General features: G+C 37.7%; 1 protein-coding gene across 17 annotated transcripts in view; it reads left to right on the top strand.

The window, feature by feature from the left end:
• The window catches only part of LOC111090282, a 119,395-nt gene that overhangs the window by 5,057 nt on the left and 88,284 nt on the right, over window positions 1–26,054 (top strand). For 5 of the 17 annotated variants that reach the window (XR_005371433.1, XR_005371432.1, XR_005371430.1 and 2 more), the window contains exons 2-4: window positions 19,752–19,926; window positions 20,400–20,541; window positions 21,278–21,349. The exons of 1 other annotated variant lie outside the window; for it this stretch is intronic. Coding sequence is in view for 3 of the 16 variants with exons in the window: in XM_038559981.1 (XP_038415909.1) it covers window positions 19,752–19,926; window positions 20,400–20,541; window positions 21,278–21,349; window positions 21,932–22,006 (464 nt within the window). In the remaining 13 variants the exon portion in view is untranslated. Of the gene's footprint in view, window positions 1–19,751; window positions 19,927–20,399; window positions 20,542–21,241; window positions 21,350–21,931; window positions 22,110–22,316; window positions 24,178–24,868; window positions 24,928–26,054 lie in introns of those variants that run through there. 11 more of the 17 variants (XR_005371441.1, XR_005371434.1, XR_005371437.1 and 8 more) reach the window with 10 other exon arrangements.

Genomic DNA, 26,054 nt, shown 5'->3' with positions numbered 1-26,054 from the left:
AATTTTGTGATTTTCTTCACAAGAAGATTTTCCATATTTCTCAGAAGTTCTCTCAATCATTTCTAGTTGACTTCTTCTGACGTTCCCTATAATAGTATGCCCAAACACTTATTATTTTTATCAGTATATTGTTTTCACTCATGATTATAAATTAGATTCCATTTTCTCCAAATACATGAGAAATTCTGTTGTACAAAGTCAGTAACTATGAATTAAACACTTAGTATTAACAGGTACTGTTCCAGGTAGCAAGGATAAAATGAAATATGTATTCTTAGGTTCTAGTAGGAAGAATGGAAACAGACAAACAAACAAATAAATAAAACTGCAAAAAAGTTTCATCGTCTTGGTTGAATTTTAAATTGGTTATGTATAGGGCCTGGTTCCATGATGTAGTGGGCACAGAATAAATCTTGGGAAACTGTAAGCCAAGTAAAGGTTCCAGAGCATGTGCAGGACTGGGGATTTTTGGAGTGTATTAAGTATTTCTAAATGCTATGGAGAAAATAAAGCAGATATGGGAGAGTAGAAAGTGATGGGGGTGATGAGGTATATATTGTATATGGGATTATGAGAAAAAGCTATTTTACAGGTGAATTTGAAGGCAAATACTTGGAACCAGTGTGAATATGAATCATATAGATAACAAGGGAAAGAACATTTAGAAATAACTGTAAGTAGGGACACCTGGGTGACTAAATGGTTGAGCATCTGCCTTTGGCTTGGGTTGTGGTCCTGGGTCCTGGGATTGAGTCCTGCATCAGGCTCCTTATAGGGAACCTGCTTCTCCCTCTGCCTATGTCTCTCTCTCTCTCTCTCTCTCTCTCTCTCTCTCTGTATCTCTCATGAATAAATAAACAAAATCTTTAAGAAAAAGAAATAACTATAAGTAAACGTGCTGAGAAATAAAATTAGTGTGTTTGCAGAAGGTCAAGAAGGCCAACACATCTGGTTTGAGGGAATGAGGGCTAGAATGAGAATATGAAGTCAGAGAAATAACAGAGGGATAGATGTTTCAGGACCTTATAAGGGCCTTGAGAAGGATTTGTACTTTTATACTAGTCTAAAGAGTTTTTTTTTTTTTTTTTTTTTTTTTTATTTATTTATGATAGTCACACAGAGAGAGAGAGAGAGAGAGGCAGAGACATAGGCAGAAGGAGAAGCAGGCTCCATGCACCGGGAGCCCGACGTGGGATTCGATCCCGGGTCTCCAGGATCGCGCCCTGGGCCAAAGGCAGGCGCCAAACCGCTGCGCCACCCAGGGATCCCAGTCTAAAGAGTTTTGAAATAAAATAAATAAAAGGAATAATAAGATAGTACATTAATTTTATTTATTATTATTATTATTATTTCTTTTTGTTTTATTTATTGTTTAATATGCTGGACTCTGTTTCTGATTATTACAGGGTAATTAGCACCAAACCAGCCCTCCCACCATAAGTATTCTAAAAATGAACCAAATGTATGGAACAGCTATTTTTAGATTTTAGACAACAGATAGCATGGGACTGTGATTTTGGAAAGAAAAGAAAAGAATTAAGTGAACCAAATAATTATCCTGAATTTCTGCCTAAAGGCCCTTTCTCAATATGGCTTAAGAATTTGGAGTCCATACAAATTTGGATTCGATATAGATCCATGCAAAAACCATCATACAGACTAGAATGGTCTTGCATGATTGAGAACACATAAGTCAAAGTTTAGAGTAGCTGAGATAAATGGAATTTATAAGGTAGATTATCAAAGAGAAGGGGACTTCATAGGGAAGAACCTGAAGACATTGATTGGGTGCATCTTGATTCTTAGATGAATACTAAGCTTCACATGTGAAATGCAAGATTTTATGGTCTTGGGTAAACAGTAAGTATTGGGAAGGTATGAGCCAAATAAGGATTCTAGGAGATGTTGGAATTCTGACTGGCCAAGTGGAAAGATTTGCTGAATTACCCAGGCATTTAGTAGATACTTGAGAAAGGTTGCACCCCTGGAACTACTATACTATTATTGGGCTACTATAGCCAATAGGTGTTCTAGATTTTTCTGAACAAAGCTTTAATAAATTCAATATAATCAAAATAATCCATAACAAAATCCAACACTCAACAGAGGACAACAAAATCTTAACACTGAACAATTTAGTATTTACAATGTCCAAAGAATAATTAAAAATACTAAGATCCAAAAAAAAAAAAAAGAAGATACTAAGATCTCACTCATTTTTATGGTTGAGTAATGTTCAATCATATATATATATAAATGTTCTTTATCCATTTATGGAGGAACACGGTTGCTTCCATATCTTGCTATTGTAAATAATGCTGCAATAAACCTGGGGTGCCAACAACATGGGTGAACCTAGAGGGTATAATGCTAAGTAAAATAAGTCAGTCAGCAAAAGATAAATACCGTTAGATTTAACTAATATGTGGAATTTAAGAAACAAAACAAGTAAAGAAAAAAACAGACAAACAAAAAAGCAGTCTCTTTTGAATACAGATAACAAACTGGTAGTCGCCAGAGGACAGGTGGGTGGGGAATTGGTGATATAGAAAAAGGGAATTAAGAGATGAGCACCAAGTACTATACAGAGTTTTCGAATCATTGTATTATCTACTTGAAAGTAATATAACACTGTATGTTAATTATACTTTAATAAAAATTAATAAATGAACATTTGCTTACAAAAGCATTTGCATGTAAAAATACTATATATGCAAAGAAAAATCCATCAATAAAAAGAGACCCAGAGATGACACACCTGCGAAAAGACATGATAGCATTAGACCTAAGGAATTTTCAACAGCTACTATGAATGTATCAAGTATTTAAAGGAAAATAGGAGTATAATAGAGAAGAGATGAGATTTCTTAGTAGGTATGTGGAAACTAAACTGGAACAATAGGAACTATCTAAACTCAAGCATGCATAAGAAAAAAATGTAGGAAAAAATAGAAGCAGAGTATTAGTTACTTGTGAGCCACCAAACGAAACCTATGTGTAATTTAAATCCCAGAAGTAAAAATTTGTGCAGCAATGATAGCCAAAACTCTCATATATATAATATATAATATAATATATAATATATAATATGATATATTATATTATATATATATATACCAACATATCTGAGAAACCCAAGAAGCATAAACACAAAGAAAAGCATCACGCAAGGGGCACATAGTATTTATGCAGTACTCCAATCAGGTGGAGGTCGATGGCATAGGTGGTTAAAAAATGTGTCTCAAGCAGAACAAAGAATATAGAAGTTTATTGAACACACTGCAAAGGAGTGGCTGTCAGAACAGGAAAGAAGAAATTTCAACAAGGTGGTGGTGAGAGACCATGATTATAGGGTGGAGTAAGGATGTGTGGTAATGGATGGAATTTCTCCAGTTTTGGTAATCTTAGGAACTGTGCCTGGTTGTTATTGGTCAGTTACTACCTATGACTATTTCAAGGTGGGTCACTCAATGAGCCTCTTTGCATGGAGTTTGGTGATTTCTATAGGTCCTTTTGCCTTTACTTTCCATTGCTCAACTTTCCGTTACTCAAGGCTACTGTCTAAAAGCAGCCTTTAAGATATTCAAACTGCTAAAAACAAATAAAAAACAGAAAATCTTAAAAACATCAGAAAAAAAAGGATGCACATGAAACAAAAATAAGAATATCCACTTACTTTTCAGCAGAAAAAAAAATGCAGAGAATGAGGTACTATTGTTAAAGGAATGAAAGAATAACTTTTAAAAATCCATCAATTTGGAGTTCTGTAACTAGACAAAATAACCTCCAAAAATCAAAGTGAAGTTACACTAATTTCAGACAAAAGTTGAGAAAATGTATCACTATAGACTTGTACTACAAGAAATGTTAAGGGAAACTTTCAATTGATGATGAATTTGACACTTATAGAACACTACACACACAGGAATTGAACCACTACCTCAACCATATACAAAAAAACAACTCAAATAGAGTTACACTTAAAGCTTTAAGTGTAAGAGTTAAATTTATAAAATTCTTAGTAGAAAATTTAGGTGCTAATCTTCATGATCTTCAACAGGTAATGTCTTCTTAGGTATGATACTGAAAGTACAAATAAAAAAAGAAAAAATAGATAATTTGAACTACATCAAAATTTCTTTAAAAAAGATTTGTGCTTAAAAAATACAATTAAGAAACTTAAAATATAACCTAGGAAATGGGAGAAAATATTTCAATTACATATTTGATAAAAGTCTCCTATCCAAAATACCTAAGGAATGTTATAGCTCATCAATAAAAAGAACATTAACCCAATTAAAAAATGTTACAGTCATCAATAAAAAGAATACTAACCCAATTAAAAAATGGCAAATTATCTAAATAGACCTTTCCTCAAAGAAGACTAACAAATGACCAATAACTATATGAAAAAATGCTCAGTATTAATCATTAGGGAAATGCAAATCAAAACCACAATGAGCTACTACTTTATTCGCACTAGAATAATTAAATTTTTAAAAGACAGACAGTAACAAGTACTGACAAAGACCTGAAAAATTAGGAAGCCTCATAAATTGCTGGTTGGAATGTAAAATGGTATAGCCACTTTGGAAAACAGTCTGGAATTTCCTAAAATACTAAATATAGAATGACCTTGATTCAGCAGTTCCAATGCTAGTTAAGTGACTGAAAAAAAATGAAATCATGTATCTGTTTTTTTTTTTTTTAAGATTTTATTTATTTATTCATGAGAGACACAGAGAGAGAGGCAGAGACAGGCAGAGAGAGAGAGACAGGCTCCATGCAGGAAGCCCGATGTGGGACTTGATCCTGGGACTCCAGGACCATGCCCTGGGCCAAAGGCAGGCACTAAACTGCTGAGCCATCCAGGGATCCCTGAAATCATATATCTATACCAAAACTTGAACATGAATGTTTATAACAGCATTACTCATGATAGACAATGAGTAAAAATACCCCAAATATTCATTAACTGATGAATGGATAACATGTAACATATCCATACAGTGGAGCATTATTTGGCTAATAAAAGGAATGAGTATTGCTACATGCTACAACATGAATAAACCTTATAACTTTAAGCCAGTCACAAAAGGCACATTTTTTTATAATTCCATTTACATTAAGTACCCACAATAGGCAAATCTATAGAGACAGAAAGTAAATCAGTGGCTGCCTAGGAATGGAACTAGGAATGCAAAAATGTGAATTGACTGCTAACAGGTACAGACTTTCTTTTGGGGGTGAAGAAAAAGTTATAAAATTAGATTCTGGTGATTGTTGTACAACTCTGTGAATATACCAAAAACCATTGAATTGGTTACTTCATGTGTATATATGGTATGGTATGTAAATTATATCTCAATAGAGTGTTAAAATATTGTGGATACCACTAAAGCATGTTTAAAGAGAAACCAAGAGTTTTACATTCTTATATTTAAAAAAAAGGAATTTAAAGTCAATGACCTTAAATTCCACCTAAAAAACTAAGAGAAAAGCAACAGAAAATTAAACCCAAAAACATGTAAAAGTAAAGGAAATAATAAGGACTAGGTCAAATATTAATAAAATAGAAAATGGACAAAAATTAGAAAAAAGTAATGAAACAAAAAGTTATTTTATTGAAATAATAATGAAATGGATAAATTCTTATTAAAGTGATTAAAGAAAAAAGTAAGAAGCAATGAATTGCTAATATTAAAATGAAAGAGGGTACATAACTGAAGATCTTATACACATTAAACAATAATATGAAAATATAAACAACTTTATATAAATTTGACAGACATATTTCTTGAATGATACACATTTCTAAAATAAAAAATATGAATTTCACTATCTTTTGAAGAAACTGAGCTTATAATTACAGGATTTCTCATTAAGAATGTTACAGATCCAGAGAACTCACTTCACTGGTGAGTCAGAACTTCTCTGATATCGTATCCCAATAAAGACATTATAAGAAAAGAACTGTAGGCTAATAGTACTGATGAACACAACAAACCAGTTAGTCACCTGTCACATCAACATAATATGAGAGAAAAATCATGTGATAATCTCAATGGGTGCAAAAAAGCATTTGGCGTTACTATGGACAGAATTGCATCTCCCCAAATTCATCTGTTGAAATTCTAACTCCCATGTGACTGTATTTGGAGATAGGCAATTAAGGTTAAAGAAGATCGTAAGAGTAGAGCTCCAGGGACGCCTGGTTGACTCAGCGGTTGGGTGCCTGCCTTCGGCTCAGGTCATGATCCTGAGATCCAGAATCGAGTCCTGCATCAGGCTCCCTGCAAGGAGCCTGCTTCTCCCTCTGCCTATGTCCCTGCCTCTCTCTCTAGTCTGTGTCTCTCATGAATAAATAAATAAATCTTAAAAAAAAAAAAAAGAGTAGAGCCCCAATCCACTAGGATTAGTGTCCTTATATAAACAGACACCAGAAAGCTTGCTCTCTCTCTCTTCACCCTGTGAGGACAAGAAAAAAGGTGGTTATATGCAAGTCAGGAAAAGAATTCTTCCTAGGAATTTAACCTTGCCAGGCCTTGATCTAGGACATCTTGCCCCAGAACTGTGAGAAAAAATAAATTTCTGTTGTTTAAGCCACTCAGCCTGTGGTATTTTGTTATGCAGCCTGAGTGACTATCACATTATTCAACATCACTTCATGAGAAAAAGTGATGAGTGAAGTATGAATAGAAGGAAACATCTTAAATTTAGTGAGTTTCTCTGAAAAACCTGCATTTCACATTCATACTTAATGGTAAAATATAGAACTCTTTCATTCCTAGAACTGATAACAGTAGAAGTTTGTCCAATCTTACCAATTCTATCTTCTATTATAATAGAGATCTTGCAATGAAATAAGAAAAAGAAAAAAAAGCATGCATTTTGGAAAAGAAAAGTTAAGACTTCTTATATTGGCAAGCATTAGGTTGCAGACACAGAAAACCCTAAAATTCAGTTGTTCAAAAACTCACTAGTACTAATGAATGAATTAATCTAGGTATCAAGATAGAAAATCGGTAAAGTCAAATCAATTGTATATCTATACACCAGCAACATACAGTTGGAAAGTAATCTTAAAATATCATTCATAAAAACATCAAAAACAATAAACGCTTGAAGTTCAATTTAATAAAACCTGTTGACTGAAAACTACAATGTAATACAATAAATGGTAACCCAAGTAAATGGACAGGTATCTATATTAATAAGAAGATTATATTAGTAAGGTGACAGTTGTACCCAAAACTGTCTGTAGATTCAGTGCAACTTTTGTGTGTTGTATAAATTGAAATTCCATTCCAAAAATGTTTTTTTGAAAATGCAAAAGACCTAAAATGGACAAAATCTTGGAAAAGAAGAACATGGAGTATATGAACTACCTGATTTAAAGACTTACTATAAACCTACAGTTATTAAGATGTATATTGTTGATGTAAAGACAGGTATGGATCAGTGAAACAGAATAGTGAACTTAGTTATAGATCCACACATACATGGTCAATTCATTTTTGGGACAAGCAAAAATGTAATTCAAGAGACGCTATTACATATTTTTAAAATTGGCCAAAACCCAGAACACTGATAACACCAAAGGCTGGTGAAAATGTGGGTGCAATAGAAACGCTCATTCATTGCTGATGAGAATGCAAAATAGTACAGCTACTTTGGAAGACAGATGGGAAGTGTTTACAAAACTGAAATACCGTTCCCATATAATCCAGCAATTGTGCTTTTTTGGCATTTAATCAAAGCAGTTAAAAACTTATGTGCACACAAAAAACATAAGTTTTTGTATGTTTGTAGTATTTTTATTTATAACTGGCAAAACTTGGAAGCAACCAAGGTGTCCTTCAGTAGGTGAGTGGATAAATAAACTGTAACCTCTAGACAATGGAATAGTATTCAGCCCTAAAAAGAAATGATCAAGCCATGAAAATACATAGAAGGACTTTAATTGCATGTTACTGGGTGAAAGAAACCAATCTGAAAAGGCTACATGTTATATGATTCCAACTAAAGACATTCTGGAAAAGGAGAAACTGCAGACACAGTACAAAAGTCAATAGTTGCCAGGGGCTGGGGGAAGTACCCTCCTTGACTCCACATCCTCACCAGAATTTGGTGTGCTCAGTGTTTGGGATTTTGGCTGTTCAAATAGACATGTAGTAGTTGTTTTAATTTGCATTTCCCTGATGACATGGGGTGGGGCATCTTTTAATGCGCGTATTAAATGCACCTATGTATCTTCTTCAGTGAGATGTCTGTTAAAGTCTTTGGCCCATTTTTTAATCAGGATTTTTGCTTTCTAATTGTTGGGTTTCAGAGTTCTTTGTATATTTTGGATACAGTCCTTTGGCAGTTGTATCTTTTGCAAATATTTTTCCCCCGGTCCATAGCTTATTTTCTCATTGTCTCGACATAGCTTTTCACACACTAGAAGTGTTTAATTTTCATGAAGACTAGTTTATCAATTACTTTTTCATGGATTGTGTCTTTAGTGTCATGTCTAAAAAGGCACTGTTATACCCAAGGTCATCTAGGTTTTCTCCCATGTTGTGTTCTAGGAATTTTATGGTTTTATGTTTTATATTTATGTCTGTGATCCATTTTGAGTTACACAGTGCCATTTTACCAATAAAAAAAGTTGGAAAGAAATAACATAGAAGTATTTAATACTTCTTGTGTTTAGAAATAGTATCTATATGTAAGCTATGGATCAAATAGAAAATAAAACTGGAAAATAATACTATATATCCAAATTTGTAGTATATTTAAAAGCAAAATCCAGTGGTAAGTTTGTAGTTTAAAATATTTTTATTGGGAAATGTAAAAGGTGAAAAAGTTAAAAGTAAGTTCAACTTAAGATGTTAGAAAAAATAAACAGATAACCTCCAAGTGGAAAGGAGGGAAATGATAAAGAGGAGAGCAGAAATAAATGAAATAGAAACCACATACAGTAGAGTAGAGACACAAAGCAAATTTGGGTCTCTGAAAACAAACATTGGCTAGCGTGACTAAGAGAAAAGTCACAAATTAGGAATTTAGGACTGTAAAGGAAGGTATCATTATGGAAACAGCAGAAGTTGAAAAGAAAAATAAGAATAAAAGTTGAATAATATGTCAATAATTTTGAACAGAGATAAAATACACATATTCATAGGAAAAATATCTAATCAAAACTGAATTAAGAAGAAACAATGAATTTATAAAGACTATATATACTTAATCCTGAGTTAAAAGTTTTTCTACTAAGAAAAAATCGTGTCTAAACAACATAGTCAAATGCTGCCTTCAAGGAAACTATCCCAACTCTATAGCAATTTTTCCAGAGGAAAGGAGGAAATACTCTCAATCTCATTTTATAAGATTCTTATAGTCACAAGACAAACCAGACAAGGACAGTAGTAAGGAAAAAATATTGGAGGGCTTTTTCATTCATGAACATAGGTGTCAATGTCCTAAGCAAAACATTAGCAACCTGATCCAGCGATGTTTAAAAGAAATAATGCATCATGTCTAAGTTGGGTCAACCCCAGGAATGTAAAGTTGGGTCATGTTAGAAAATACATCCATAAAATTCCTTACATTAGTAGATTAAAAGAATAAAACAATATATCCCAATTGAAGCCAAAAACTATTCAATTAGATGCTTCATATTTCAAGATTCTAAAAAAATACCATCAGGAAACTTGGAATAGAAGAAAAAGGAACCACCTTAACCTAATAAAGCCTTAAATAAAAAAGCAATAGCAAAAACCATATTTCATTTTACACTGTTTGAAATAGTCCCTTTAAAAAGACAAAAGAAGGCAAGAATGTCTCATAATACTTTAGTCAGCAGAGAGGGAGGGTCACCCAGCTTAAAACTCAGTCTCTCCCACCGCTGGGGTGGAATTCCCCTGAAGGGGCCTCTGCTAACATGGGCTCCAGTGGACTTAGCCACTCACTCCTGGGGAGGTCCAACCTCTTCACTGTGACTCTCCATCCACTGTGATCCTAGGTAAGGCACTGTTCTCACTTCTCAGGTAGTGATCTTCCAGGGAGGACTGCTCAGCCTCAACAGAAGAAGGTTCCTTTCTCCCTGAGGACCAGCCCCCCAGAACCTTCTCAGGGGTCCCAACCACGTGCCCTCTCATGCATAGCTCTGTGCCTCCACCCCTCTGTCCCTCCCCCAGAGCGCCTCCTCTCCTCCCTGACCTCCCTCAGGACGAATCTGCCACATCCTTCTGAAAGGAGATTGGGAAGAAGACTTTCTGGGGTGGGTGCGTGAACCACCGTGATGGTAGTTCTCAGAGGGGTGTCCAAATATCTTTTGACCTTTAAGTGAAGTCTCTTATAAGTAATAGATATCTAGTCTCCTAAGGTGACTGAAAAATTGTGTTTATTTGGCTGTTTATTTTCTGGCAGTTCCATTTATTATTTATTTTTTTTTTAGAGATCTATTTATTTATTTTAGGAGGGGGAGAGCACGTGAAGGGAGGGGCAGAAGAAGGGAATCTCAAACAGACTCCCTGCTGAGGGCAAGCCCACTTATGGGGCTTGATCTTCTGACCCATGAGATCACGACCTGAGGAGAAATGAAGAGTCAGAGGCTTAACAGAGTAAGCCACCCAGGTGCCCCTCTGGAAGATCTGCTTTTACAAACAATTCACCATTTCATAAAGCTATTTCCACATAGAAGACATTTCTCTTGCTTCTTAATGCTCACAGTACTTTGTCTATTTTATCTATGCCTTACCTACAACCCTGATCACTTTTTACCTTTTATTATAAATTTTTTGTTTATAATCTTATCTCTCCTATTAAGCATTAAGTTCTCTATTTAATCTGCCTTTTAAAATATCTCAAATAACTTTACCAAACATGGCCAATATTTAAAAAAATGTTGGGATGAAAGCTAAAAAAACAACAGATAACATATATTGGATACTTATTATGTTCTGTTTGCTGTGATAAGCACCTTTTCTCTACAAGTGCACCATTTTAGGTGGTGGATACTATTAGCATTCCCCAGCATCCCCCAGGATACTGATGAAAAATACTCAGAAAGGTTAAATAACAACCCTGTCCAAGGTGACCTGTCTGTAATGACCAGAATCAGTATTTCAGCTGAAACTGTCATATAGCTGAACTCCTGTGCTATTATGTCTCCCTTTCAGTAGCCCTGTATGGGGCAGCAGTGTGTATGCGAAAGCTCCCAGGCTTGAAATCAAGAACTTCAATAAAAGAAAAATAAGACAAAGCAAAACAAAACAAAAACCTCAAAGCTGAATGCTTAACCTAACTCTGCCACATGACCACTGACACATATTTGGGAAATCACTTACCCCTCAGCCCTAGTCTTCCAAATTTTAAAATGAGGAATATTATAGACCAGCTTGAAAGTCTCTTTTACCCTATGATTCTATGTGCTATCAAACTTGTTTACCCATATTTCTCGAATACAAACACACTCTCGCACAGATGCTGCACTATCCTTCTTGCATGCACTGGTTAATCTTACCTCTATTCCTTTACACGGTATCTTCCCATTTTGAAACACCTGGTCTTTCTCTTGGCTCCCCTATTTCCATTCTCCTTTAAGATGTCATCTCAGCTCTATTTTTTTTTCCATGAGGGCCACACCAACTTATAGAAGTTATCATATGCCATAAAGGATGTAGTACTTTTCTATTTTTATTGTTCTCTAGTTGTTTACTGCATGCTGTTTTGTGATGGCATCTAAAATATAAGCTCCTTATGTTTACAAACTATGACTTTGCTTTTTTTTTTGTTTTGCTTTATGTTCTACAGCATACACCACAATCATGGACATAGTATAAATGCTCATTCACATTTGATTGTTTATTTAGAAAAAAAACCATGCTGCTTAATGAAGGGGGAACTCAGTGGGAAAATTCAAGGAGTTTACAGAATCAAGTAGAAACTTTGATACTGCATTCTTCAAGGTCAAGATATATCAGGAGTCCGAACTAGAGTGAAATGTATTAAAGTCACAGCCTAGGGATCCCTGGGTGGCGCAGCGGTCTATTTCCTGCCTTTGGCCCAGGGCGCGATCCTGGAGACCCGGGATTGAATCCCACATCGGGCTCCTAGTGCATGGAGCCTGCTTCTCCCTCTGCCTGTGTCTCTGCCTCTCTCTCTCTCTCTCTCTCTCTGTGACTATCATAAATAAATAAATAAATAATTAAAAAAAATAAAGTCACAGCCTAGAGAGTAGACCTCAGTCAATGTCTTCTGTTGACAAAGCAGATGATAAAAAACTGAATGAGATTAATACTTACTAAAATCAGCATCCCTGAAAAGAAAATTGACTTTTCTTAAAGAAAACACACACACACACACACACACACACACAACCTAGAAGCAAAGTCTTCTAGAGGAAAGTTACATCAAATTAAACTATTAAAATCATAGTGAAAGTAGTGATAAGCACAAATTTCCTTTGCACATGGTTTCTGTAGAGAAAAGATTGATAGGTTGGGCCCGTCAGAAAGAGCTGGTTCTTGGTCATTTCCTATGTAGTCATGTCTGGTTGGATACTGGCCCATAATTCATAATCACCTCTCAAAGGACAATGATTTCCACCGCATCTTCTCCTTAACTTATTCTGGGCAGATAAGCTCACTTTCTGCTTCACCAAGAAAATTGAAGCCAAGAAAAAGAACTCTCTCCATTACATGGCTCTGTTTCCCCTTCTCCCTCCTCAGAGACTACACTTTCTCAATTATCCCTGAATTATTCTCAATTTCTCAGCTGTATTTACCTCTCCCACCCTGTTCTCTCTCCTAACAGCATTCAGGTAGTTTCAAAATCTCTCCTTTCTTAGTGGAAAGAAGTCCCTCCATCCTGCATCCCCCCGTATTCTCCTCTTCCACCTTTTCTCAGCTGCATTGCCACCTCTTTTCAGTTGCATTGCCAGACTGAATAACAAAAAATTATTTTAAAGATTTTATTTATTTATTCATGAGAGACAGAGAGGCAGAGACATAGGCAGAGGGAGAGGAAGGCTCCCTGTGGAGAGCCTGGTGCAGGACTCAATCCCAAGACCCCAGGATCACAACCTAAGCTGAAGGCAGATTCTCAACCACTGAGCCACTCAGGTAGGTGCTCCTGAATAAAAATTTTAACGCTCTCCTGTCTCCCTCCTATCATAGGCAGCTTGCTGCCTGGAAAGGCAGGAAGGAGAGAAGACACTTGGCTTGTGATCTTGTCAATCCTGAAAAAAGAGAGAAAGTCCAGTAAGGTTGAATGAACCATGTTTACTCACTGTTGCAAATCTCACCAGCAAAGCATTGAGTAAAGATGTAGAAGATCCTGTCTTGAAGGAAAATGTAGGAAGACCAGAAAAGGAAGAAAATGGTTCATTCAGGCATGCTCATCTGATTTTACTCCTCTTTTGCTGGCCACTCCTTTATAGCTTCTCTTCCTCTTTTCTCCTTAAACATCAATCTTCTGTAGGAATTCACTCAAACCGTCTCCTCATTTCTGTGTGTATACACTCTCAATATTTAATCTCACATCCCCACCTCCATGGTTTCAGTCATGAATGTCCTGATAACTCTAAAAGCTGCATTCCTATTGCTGCATTACACATCACCACAAACATATTATTCATTAAAGCAATATTTATTTATTTAGTTATTTAGTTATTTAGTTATTTAGTTATTTAGTTAGTTAGTTAGTTAGTTAGTTAAGTGCAAGTGCCAGGGAAGAGGCAGAAGCAGAGGCAGAGGGTGAGAGAGAATCTCAAGCAGACTCTATGCCAAGCCTGCACCCTGACACTGGGACTTGATCTCACAATACTGAGAGCATGATCTAAGCCAAAATCAAGAGTTGGCTGCTTACCCTACTGAGCTATCCAGGTGTTCCAAGCAATACAAATTTATCATAACAGTTTCTGTGGCTCAGAATTCTGAGCATGGTTTAGCTGGGTCCTGTCAATGCAAAATGACACACAACACACACCTTTTAGAATTAAAAAAAGAGAGAGAGAGAGAGAGAGAAGAAAGAAAGAGGGTTTTATCGAGCCTAAGTGAGGACAGCTGGACAGCTGCTGCCCAGGATACGTAATCTTCACAAAGAAGAAAGTGCTCCAGAGAAGGATGGTTTAATACAGGGTTATATATATATTTTTTTTGTTACATCAAGAGTTACAAATCATTGTGACAAAGGACATTTCAGAAAATTACAAGCTTTAACTTATGCTTTTATATGTGCAAGGTTGTAGGGTCCAAAGGTATGGGAATAGGACTTGGAGAGATTTTTACTTTTTCATTTTTTTAAACATTTTATTCATTTGAGAGAGAGAGAGAGAATGAGCACACACAGGGAAAGGCAGAGGGAGAAGCAGACTTCCCACTGAGCAGGGAGCCTGATGGGGGGCTGGATTCCAGGACCCCAGGATCATGACCTGAGTCAAAGGCAGATACTTAATCGACTCAGCCACCCCTGTGCCCCAAGATTTTTACTCTTATCTTTAGTTTAAAATGTCTCTTTTAAGGTTATTTGTTAATGAGGCAGATGTACAATGTGTCTTCGGGGCAGCAACAGAGTCAGTCCTTGCCTTCAAGTTTGGTGAAGTCATCCTGACCTTGATAAAAGTGAAAATATAGTTTTCTGGGAGCCCAGGAACAGGGCCCACAAACATGAAAAGTTTAAATTTTCCTTTATCAGTCATTGTCACAGATTTTCACCAGGCCCAGGCCCAGGCCAAGGTTCCATCTAAGGCTTAGCGTCCTCTTCTAGGTACACATGGTTGTTGGTGACTAAGTTCAGTTTCCTTCAGCTGTGGTTGAGGTGCCTACTTTCCTGCTAGCAGTTAACCAAGGAACACTGTCATCTCCTGGAAGCCATCCTCAGGTCCTTGCTATGTGGCCTTCTCCATAGGTTTTCTCACCAAATAGCAGCTTACTTTGTCAAGGCCAGCAGGAGAGTCTATCTGTTCAGCAAGGACCCAGCTCCTTTAGGAGCCAGTCTAATCTTTTGATTAACTCAGGGTTAACCAATTAGTAATTTAGTCATGGAACAAATATCAGAGTACTCACAAGTCCCACTCGCACTTAAAGAGAGGGACTTCTACAGGATGTGTACACCAGGAGGTGGGCATCTTAGAGTTCTGCTGCTGCAATGCACAGCTTCTGTCTTTCTTCCTCCTGAGCTCCTTTACGCACACACTTGTTTCTGCACAAATTTGTTGAAAGGCTCCAGACAGGGATCCCAATGGCTTCTCAGAAGCCACCCCAATGCAAATTGTCTTTCTTCTGCACTCTAGTGTGTAGTGAAGTCCACAGACCTCACCATACCTGTCCAAGAAAAGTAACTTTGATCATGAGTGATTCATACTCATGGCACTTAAATGGAAGGACATAGCCCTGCTATTCTAACCAACGGTAATTGGGCCAAGAATTTGTGCATATCCTGAAGTCAAGCCTATATGGATGAGAAACCAGGCACCACTGAAGTGGGTTGGTAGGGATAAAAAGGCATTTCATATGGGATGATGGTAAATTGAGCTTGTCAAAATTACTTTTTAAGTAATATAATAACTCCTTCCTAACCAAGGAAATTATCTTTCTGAAAATTATCATATTCAGGAAAATCTGTCTTTAAGATTATAATACCATAATTAATGCAGAGTAAGAGGGAAAGTAACTTTAAATGGCCTCATATTAAGATGATGGTAAATGAAAATTTCAAAGACTCCTATTTCCATTTAAAAAAAAATCAGATGACATAGCATTAAACTTTTTCTCCTCTCATTCATGAAAAAAAGAATGAAATCTTGCCATTTACAACAACATGTATATACCTACAAGGTATTATGCTAAGTGAAATAAATCAGACAGAGAAAGGCAAATACTGTATGACTTTACTTATATGTCGAATCTAAAAAACAAAAGAAATGAACAAGCAAAACAAAGGAGAAATAGATTCATAGATACAGAGAACAATCCGGTGTTTGTCAGAGGGGAGGGGTAGGAAGGACTGATGAAATAGGCGAAGGGGATTAAAAGGTGCAAACTCTCAGCTATAAAATAAATAAGAAGGGAGATGAAAAGTACAGCACAGGGAATATAGTTAATAATATGTAGCAACTTTGTATGGTGACAGAGTAGGTAGATTTATGATGGTATGACTTCCTAATGTACATTAATATTGTGAACTTGAAACGGTCATCATATTGTATGTCAACTACACTTAAAAAAAAAAATCTCTTGTAAACCTTCCCCTCCCCTCTGCCCCTGAATCACCCTGTGTAGTTGTTTAAGAAACATTGCTTCTTATGTATGACCTTCCCAGGTATACATAAACAGTTTTCGCTGTGGGAAAAAAAAAAATTCCTTTTAAAGGTTTCAAAGTAGCCTTTCCTGTTTGAAATCCAATGCACTTGACCTCTATGCTCTTGTTTTGTTTTTGCAATTCATGGAAAAATAACAGCCTGTCCTTTACAGAAAATATATTGATGACGTCCTATCTTCTAGTTATAGCCTGGTCTGGTCTCTATTCGACGTTTTAGCAGGTAGAACATAAATGGGGATTGCCTCTCTGCACTATCTGCAGCTTCATTTAGCAGACTATACAATCTCCATTTTGTCCATCCATTGATACTTACATTTTGGATAAGATCGTGATGCTTCTGGAGTTTCCAAATACACCTATTGGTCCAAGAGCTGCCTCTAAAGAAAGAACAAAGCAAAGCAAAGTCAGGAGCAAGAAAATGATGCTTGCAAGTCAGAAGCAATCAGTGGGCATCTGCTTAAATTTTACTGAGCTATTTCATTCTGGTGCCATATTCAAAGCCTTCTATGTATTTCTTTTGTTTTTCCATAACTCACAAACAGAATGCCAATTCTGTAATGAACCAGTCCTCGGGCTATATAACAATATATGTAGTTTATGTTAGAGACATGCTTCAATTTATCTCATTGTCTCACAGATTGTGTTTCAAAGACCGTCTCTTTGCATCAGAATTTCCCTAATTGAAATATATTTTAAATGTAGTAGGGATGAAAAAAAAATGTAGTAGGGATGGAATACTCTATAAGCAGTTAAGTGTATCTGAATATTGAGAAAATAATTCTGGAACAGAAATTATAAGGCCTGAATTCTATTATCCATTCTTGACACTGCCTAGCTATATAATTGTAGCTCTGGACAAGTCATAACCTATAAAGCCTTTATTTAATTAAGCAAAATGAGAAGTTTTGATAACTAGACTCTCTCCAGTTTTATAAATTCTATGACAAAGCGTTCATTTGATGCATACATATTTCATGAGTTTCGGTTGAGGAATGTAAGAGTGTATTAAAACCAAGACTAAAATATATATTTGTTTGTATATTCTGGATCTGGGACCTCATGTAATTTTTTTTCCAATAAGCAGAAATAATACCAAAGCTATGCTTCCGAACCCTGGAGAGATTATGAAACTCTACCTAGAAATAATACCTTTGCCTCCACTAAAGATTTTGACAGAAACACATCTTTTGACCTTAAGGACATTAAAGCCTGTAACAGCCTTTGACCAATTGGGTCAGACCCCAGGGAGAAGATTCTCAGTAGCAAGCTGCCTGGCCCAACAGAGGCCTCCTGACATTCACTGTGCTGGAGTCAATATGCAATTAGAAAACAAAACAGCAGGATGTGGGCAGTTTGATTTAAAAGTGGATTCCTGGGGCTCCTGAATGGCTCAATCAGTTAAGAGGTCATGGACTCTTGACTGCTTCAGCTCAGGTCACGATCTCAAAGTCAGGAGATTGAACCCCCCCCCAAGCCCAGCTCAACGCCCTGTTTAAGATTCTCTCTGTCACGCTCTGTGTTCTCCTCCCCACTCCCTCCCTAAAGAACAAACAAACAAACAAATAAATAAAAGTGGATTCTTCTTCCCAAATCCAACTTTTCATGGAGGAAGAGTCCCCAAGGCAGCATTCTGCTAGGTGAGCTGGGCTTTGTGGCTGTCTAATCCTCCTCAGTAGGAAAAAAAACAGATCTCAAAGGGTATGTGTTGTCTTAGAATTGCCTATTAGCTTAACATTACATCTATGACAACAAGATTCTTCTTATGGTAGTTTAAAAATTATCTATCATATATAATCATGAAATCCAAATTACTCAGTTAACAAGCATATATATCAGGCAGGAGCTATGTGTCTGGCACCTACAGGAAGTGCTTTGGATATAGCTATAGCTGGAAAACTGCAAGCTCCTGGCCCCACCCAGGAATCTATAACGCAGTGCCTAACATCTAATACAGTAACTGATAAAATGGGGATAATGATAATGCATATGTTTAGAGTTATAGGGGGAATCAAATGAATTAATACAGGGAAAGTGCTCAATAAGTGTTAACCTTTATAATTAGTTGGGGCATAAGATGTGTAAATACATAAATACTATTCTATAGGGAAATAATAAATTACCCAATGTAGCAAATAGAAAATAAGGGAAATCTGTTGGAACAGGTTTTCCTGGGGTGAAATAGATAAAGCATAAAGGCAAAATCAAGTAAGAGGAGCATCAGTTAGGGGCTGGAGTCCATTCTTGGATGGGGCCTGGGAGGATGAACGGGTAGTAGCAGACAGGGTGTAACAAAACAGTTAAGTTGTGAATATTCAGTATCAGTGTACACTACACGTGAGTATTTAGGAATTCCAACTAACTTTAAAGGTGCCATAGAAATCTACACACAGAAATCCTAATGAATATAATCCTATGTAACATAAGTTACTGGAAATACTCTATCCTTGTGCAATTGTATGTGCACCCACATAAGCATGCATGCCTCATTTTTTGAATACATAGCACTTAACAGGTTCAAGTCACATCTTTCCCCACATTCAAGGTCAAGGAAAAAATATATCTAATAATTGTGAAGGTGTGTTTTTAATAAGATATCCTAAAATCCATCTGGATGTTCTCAAATATAATCAAGTATGCTAAAATATAACTAAGGTAAGATAAAACTGTAATTTCATATTTTCATCATGTCACAGGTTTGTAGGTAATTGCATACCCAGCAAGCAGGTCAGCTAAAGGTATCAGCAGTGGTACAGGAAGTAGAAAAGGGGCTACAGGACAAGGTGCTTATAATAGTCTCAAGGGTCCCCATGGAGAAGAAAAGGGGCTGAAGTGTTAACAAAAGAGAGTAGGTCTCTACTGGTGTCCCAAGTATCATGAAAATGTATTACATTTGTACTTATTTGATGCCTATCAATTGCTTCCTATGTGACATGATTAAGATCCAGAACAAAGTAGAAATAAATAAATGCCTAGCCTATTTGTCTAATCCATATCACATGATTAAGTGGATGACATCTGTGTCAGAGATGAAAGGAATTCACAGAGTACTCAGCGCCCCTGTCTCTTCTGGAAAGCAGACGAATAAAGGGTTTATTAGCATAACAACTATGACCATTCACAGAGTTGGAAAATCCTGCTGTTTACTGAGAGGAAGCCAGGAAAACAACTGGGCTACGATGAGTCCATGTTAACCACCAGGCTTCCTGCATCATTCACACATGTACTTCTGGCATAGTCAGAGATGTGCAGGGACCGTTTGACCATGCCCCACTCTCCAACGCCTCCTTATCAGCACCACATGTGGGTCCAAATAGACACACACACACACACACACACACACATACACACACACTCTCATACATAAACATCTATGCCAGAGTCCTTTCTTATTCTGGCACATGGAGGAATAACTGCAAGTGTTGCTCTACTTCCCCCTTCAGAACACAGGCAAGAGATAGAAGAGTTCCCAGTTCACTACAGGAGGATGGGACAGTGCATGAAGCTCAGCAAGAGTTTGTCCATGTCTTTCCAGCATTGCCTGCTGACTCCTCAAGCATCAGAACAGGCACCATCCTCAAGGCTGGGAGGAAACATTCCACAGGACAACCCAATAGTGTATATTACGTATTTCATGCTCCCCAAGCAATTTCAAATTCAAGTGATAAATCCCAAGTGATAAATCCCAGCAAATATTTATTCAATATCTAATATATCCCAGTGCTATATCTGAACCAAGCAATACAGAATGAAAGGTGCATACAGCCTGCTGAGGAAAATGCCCTTGAAGCAGGTAATTAGAGGGTAGTGAGTGACTCACCTAGGAGTGCCTGATGCCTCCAGGACATTGTGAAGCAAAGCCTCCCTGCAGAAGTGATTCTTAAGTTGCAGGACAAGAGGAGTTTAGTTAAGAGACAGGTAGAGGGCAGGAATAATGGTGCCCCAAGCAGAGGCAACAAAAGGGTGAGAGCAAAGGTGAAAGGTTTGGGAGATGTCCCATTCAGGAATTCTAGATACAGAAAGGATTTTGTTTGATTATAAATCTGCTTCCTGTGAGTTTGGTAATAATGAATTCTCAATTATTATTCCAGCTCAATTATCCCTGAGCAGCTGACAATCGAGAGTCAGATCGGGGTCCTGGTTGAATGCTCAATGACCCTGGGAGTGCACAAATGGGCTGGCATTTCCATCTTTCCTTATATCTTCATTGGGAGAGGTGCTGGTCAATCAAGTGTATGTAAATTCGATCATATTTTAGGGAGGACATGACAGGAATTTTGCAATAAATCCTTTTTAGCACAATGACTTATGAAGAAGTAGGATGAAAATTTGTGTAACATGTTTCCCCCAGTGTGGACAGCGGCCCTCTTGTTTAGCTGAGCCCCTTCTTCAGCCCTCTCTGTGATTCATTTTCTCTCCCCAGTGGACTTGCTTGTTATCAGTCATTGCTGATGGCAAACAACCCCACCCCCTCCACTGCCCCAAAAGGCAGAAACATCAAATAGGAAAGAGACAAGAAGAGGAAATCCTAAAATGTGAGGGTAAAAATTCTGGGATATCTCATCTGTGTTAATGAGTTATTCACAGAAACTCCTCTCCAAATGCTCCTCATTGGCCAAGACTGAGCACTACTCTGGCACTAAGGGAGTTGGACTCTAAGAAAAATCAGGGCACCTCTCCTGGGAGGTAAAGCAGAAAGCATCAGGTAGAGATGGTCCTGTCCTCTTAAGAGCAACTCTAACATTAAGAAAAGTGTCTCAATGGCATTTCTGTTTTAAGAAAGCATTCAAAGCTTACTTGCAAACTGTTCTCAGCACATATTACCTAGAATTAAGATTCTCCAAATACTTCCCCAGCTGGATCTTGAACCTCTCTGTATTTGACAGATACTGTTAGTGGTTAACTTAATACTCATTTTCCTCTTCCACCTTAGGATAACTATGACAGATATCTTCATCTGCCCCTCTAGATCCTTTCTCCTCCATTCTCTGTCCTGATATATCAGCCTCAGGATACTGACCTACATGGACAACATCAAAAGGTTTGTCCTCTGGCTTCTATTTGGTCTGGCCAATAGGGAGCTTTGGCAGATTTCAAAGGGAGGGTGGAAAATAAGTACAGGTTCTTAGTCTCTTCTCTTTTTCTGAGTTTGCCCTGGGCTGGTTGTATTCTTTAATGAAGATAGACTCCTTTCAAGGTGGCATTCTCTACTTACTCCAGCCCTTCCTGGTTCTTCTGTCACTCCCTCTTCATCCCTTTATACCTAAGGATGATCTGGCACTAGTCTCAGGTTACTGTATCAGTTCTTCAGGATGGTCTAGATCTAGCCATAGTATTGTGTGCAATCTGGTTATGGTCTTAATATTTTCACTTGGATGTGCCATCTTTTCCCTGTTGGATGCTGACTAATCCAGTTATACTGTTAGATACAGGATACAGAGCCAAAATCTGTTCATGTGATAATCTCAAAACCAAGCCCCAAAACTCAGCTTACTTTCTTATAGCCAGGAGTGGTCATGTGACAACTGAAGCCAGTGAGAGGCAACCAAAAGTTGGGAAGGCATGGGAAACTTCAGGAAATGTCCTTTAAAAGGAGATGGACTCAGCTGTTTTGTCTCTTTAGCCCTTTACCTTCTTCCTTCAAGGACAGTGGATGCCATCCCCCATTCCAGGCATGAGCATGAAAGCCACATGCTAGGGATGGAGGTGCAAGAAGCTAATGAATCCGAGAGTGATCACAACAGGAGCCCTGGACTTCCAATTTCCAGTTTACTTGTTACATAAGAAAAATATATTCACATTTGGATGAATCACTGTGGTTGGGTTTCTGTCACATGCAGCCAATGCAAACCTAATTTATACCTTGCACTTTCCTCAATTCTGCTTGCTTTTTGGAGGCTGTTTATATAATCATCCTGACTTTTTAATTTTTCTCCAATGTTTCAAGTTTGGAACCATTTATCAGCTTTTCTAATTTTTGACACTTCCTTCCTACTTCCTATTTCCAGATACCCTGAACTTGTGCATTTTCAGACTACCCACCTAGAAGATAGACTCTTTTTCTTGACTTCGGGATAGTTTCTGATAAACCCCCTTTGAGCTCAGTCCACGAAACAGCTCCAGAAGTCTAGACTCTCAGAAGAAAGTAGAACATGGCAACTTTAATGTAATCGAATACTCATGGGAATTGGAATCAGAGTGGAAATCAGAGTTGGAATCATTAGTTATTTCTCTATTACTTTCTGCTTTGTGACCAGTAGCAAGTTAATAATCTCTCTTAGGGTCAGGTTTTACCATGACAAAAACTGGATAAGTTGGTTTTACCTATGCAATAGAGTTGCTCTGAGATTCAAAATCAAACAAAATGTTTTTCAGTTTTGAAAAATAAACAGTTCCATCATCAGCACACTAATTTAGGGATTATTATTAGGATCTTGGAGATACAGTGCCAGAAGATTGGGCAGGGGCCAGGATGCCCGGGCAATGTGAGCCTGGAGAAGTCAGTTAACCTTCTGGTACTTCAGAACCTCTAGTAGCTCAATAATGATATTATTAATATCATCTGCCTTGCAGGGGTTTAGGATATTCACTACACCAAATAAAGCTTTCTCATGGGCACTTGACTTTTTTTTCCCCCTCTCTGTTGAGAACATAGCTAGTGGTTTAACTGGAAGTGGTGGGGGAATGGGACATAAATAAATTAGTTCAGAAACTACCTCCTAATTATTGCAGGATAAAAGAATCTGCGTATTTGCAGCAGTGCAGTTTATTTCTTCCTATGGAGCTGGAAAAAGGAGGCATCTGGCAGATATTTCCTTTTGTCTGAATCAGGCTTTCTCTCTGATTCATTGGTGCTCTCAGTACCTGACCAAAGTCATGGCCAATTAACTTTGATCCACCAAGTCACTAAAGTCCTATGCAGTATTTCCTCAGGAATTAATTTTAGAAAATGAATTTCTGTGTAGCTTTTCCTGCAAGTTGCCCACTGAAATGACTTAGCAGAAGTGAATATTGCACATGCACCTAATGTTTATAAGCTGGTCTGGTTTATGTGAGAAGTGTTGTGGTGGAGCAGTTTTTTAGAGTACTGCCCCGCAGCTGAAATGCCTGACTTTGAATCTGATCTGTACCACTTCTAATTGTCATGACTGTAAGTTATTTAAACTTTTCCTGCTTCACTTTTCTCTTTTACAGAATAGGACTGATAAGAGTTCCTCTCTCATAAGTTTGTTGTAAAGATTAGGTTATAAGCAAAATGCTTGGAACAGTGCCTGGCACATGGTAAGGTTCCGTGGAGTTTTCTAGTTGTCACTCCATTGTAACTGAGGTGGGAATGTGGACCCAATCTTTCAGATGATTCAGTTATTTAAGAAAAGCTAGACATTGGATTTTCATGGTAATTTTAAATATTGACACCTAATTTAAAAATCTTTAAAAAATAAATGAAAACCTTTAACACTATAACACATATCAAACAAAATATGACTGAGAGTTGAATTCAGCCTATAGGCCTCTACTTTTTCGGTGAATTAGAGATACCTAGAGTAGATGGAGAATTTCATTTAATGATTCCCAAATTCTGAGTTCCTAATCCTTGGGAAAGTTGACTTGAGCCAAGGTTACACCTAGATCTTGAGTGCAGTAAATTGGTATGGGAAAGAGGAAAGCAAGTACCTGCTGTGTGCCAGTTCTTTGCCAACACTTGACAAATGGAATTTTATTACCTTTTCACAATAATATGAGTGGTAGTATGATGTTGATTTATAGTAAGAAATATATAATTTGGTCATCATGCCTGTTTCTGGTACAGAGCTCCTAAAACCCTTGGAATTTCTGGCTGTTGAGAGCTTGAGAGCTATAAAGGTATCTTTTGTCATGTTAATGAATTGACTTCCTGGACAGCTGGTAAAGATAGGGGCAAGGAGAACCAATCATGTGACTAGAGGGTTGGAGCTTTCTGGTCCACCCCCTGACCTCTAGCAAGGGAGACAGACTAGAGGTTGAAGAGATCTCCAATGGCCAATAATTTAATTGATAATGGCTATGAAATAAAGTCTCTATAAAAATCCTAAAAAGAGAGGGTTCAAAAAGCTTCTGGGTTGATGAACACATGGACGTGCAAGGAGAGTGGCTTGGAGAGAGTAGGGAAGCTCCATGCCCTTTCTTCATATTTTGCCCTGTGTATCTCTTCATCTGTTGATTCATATCCTTTAATGTCCTTTGCAATAAACAAGCACATTTCTAGTGAGTAAATGAATTCCCTGAGTTCTATGAGCTGATCTAGCAAATTCATTGAACCCAAAAAAGGGATTCTGGGAACCTCAGATTTATAACCAATCCATCAGAAGCACAAGTAACAACCTGGACTTGTGGCTGGCATCTGAAGTGGAGGCAGCCTTGTGGGGCTAAGCCCTTAATCTGATGCTAACTCTAGGAAACAGTGTCGAAATTGAGTTAAATTGTGAGACTCCCAGCTGATGTCCAAGAATTGGTGTGGGAAAGGAAAAAAAACCCACTGGAATTGGTACCAACAGTGGACCTTGTCATCATCCTTTCACAGATGAGAGAACAGTGTTGTGCCCAAGATTATGTATCCGAGAAACCACCAAGGAGCTGCCACTGATGCAAGTACATGAGGGTTTATTAACAAGCTTGAGCTTGGGTCTAAGTATACCCGACACAGCAGAGCAGGGACTTGGACCCCGAGGCTAAGAGGTGTAGCAGTTTTATAGGGGCCAGTGACCAATGAGATTGTAACACACACAGAAAGTTGCACAGTCATGTCGGTCCACACGCAGGTGGCCAATTGAATTACAATTTACCCTATAGTGACCGTTTGAACCAGCTTATCACTCTGGTCAGAATTGGCTTGCAGGTTTGGTGGGCAAAAGGCGGGTTTACATTCTTAGGAGCCAGTTTCCGGTAAGGGTGTGCTCAGTGGCTTGACTAGGGTGGGGGAGTGCCTTAAGCAATAATCAGGTCATGTGGGGGGTCATACAGAAGATGGTGGGTGTAACACAAAATGGAGTTAGTCCTGCTCTGCTTGTCCAGGGGTAGGGAATTTTTGTTAAATTCCTTGGGTCCCACAACAGAGCCTCAGAAAGGTTAAAAAACTTGCCCAAGTTTGCACAGCCAAGATTGGCAGAGCAGGGATTCAGACTCAGATGACACCAAAGCCTATGTTCTAGACCACTTTTTAAAACTACTTGTCAATTAAGCCAGAGAAAGGAAAGGAATATTTGTCATTGGTATGATAGATAAATTTCAAAATCTAGTGGCTTCCTTCAGTAGGAGGTTATTTCTCACTCATGTAAAACCCAAAAGTATGGATCTGATGAGTGAATATTTTCTGTTTGATTGTTCAGAGGCTTGACTCCTTCTCTTCTAACTTGGCCTTGTCTTTTACACATGGTTTCTAAGGAAGAGAGTGTGGGGGAAAAAAAAATTCATGGGGCATATTGAATCAAAAGCATTTATGAGCAGGGCTTGGAAGTGGTGCATATCACTTCTAATCATGTGCCTTGTCCCACATCCAGTCACATGACCACACCAGGCAAGAGTGGGATTTGAGAAATGTAATCGAGCTGTGGCCAAGAAGGGAGGGAAAAATAGTTGGCAAACATCTAGAAGTTTCTTCCACAAGAGTTTGGCTGTCAATAATCCCATCTGAGATGGACAGAGCACAGTTGATATCCCACAAATGACTCCTGCCCAGGGTGGGATGTGTGACATTCCTCAGGAAGCTT

The sequence above is a fragment of the Canis lupus genome, chromosome 16, assembly GCF_011100685.1.
Source record: "Canis lupus familiaris isolate Mischka breed German Shepherd chromosome 16, alternate assembly UU_Cfam_GSD_1.0, whole genome shotgun sequence".
Classification (NCBI taxonomy): domain Eukaryota; kingdom Metazoa; phylum Chordata; class Mammalia; order Carnivora; family Canidae; genus Canis; species Canis lupus.
The sequence above is the reverse complement of the archived record's forward strand: the minus strand, read 5'-3'. Positions and strand labels throughout refer to the sequence as shown.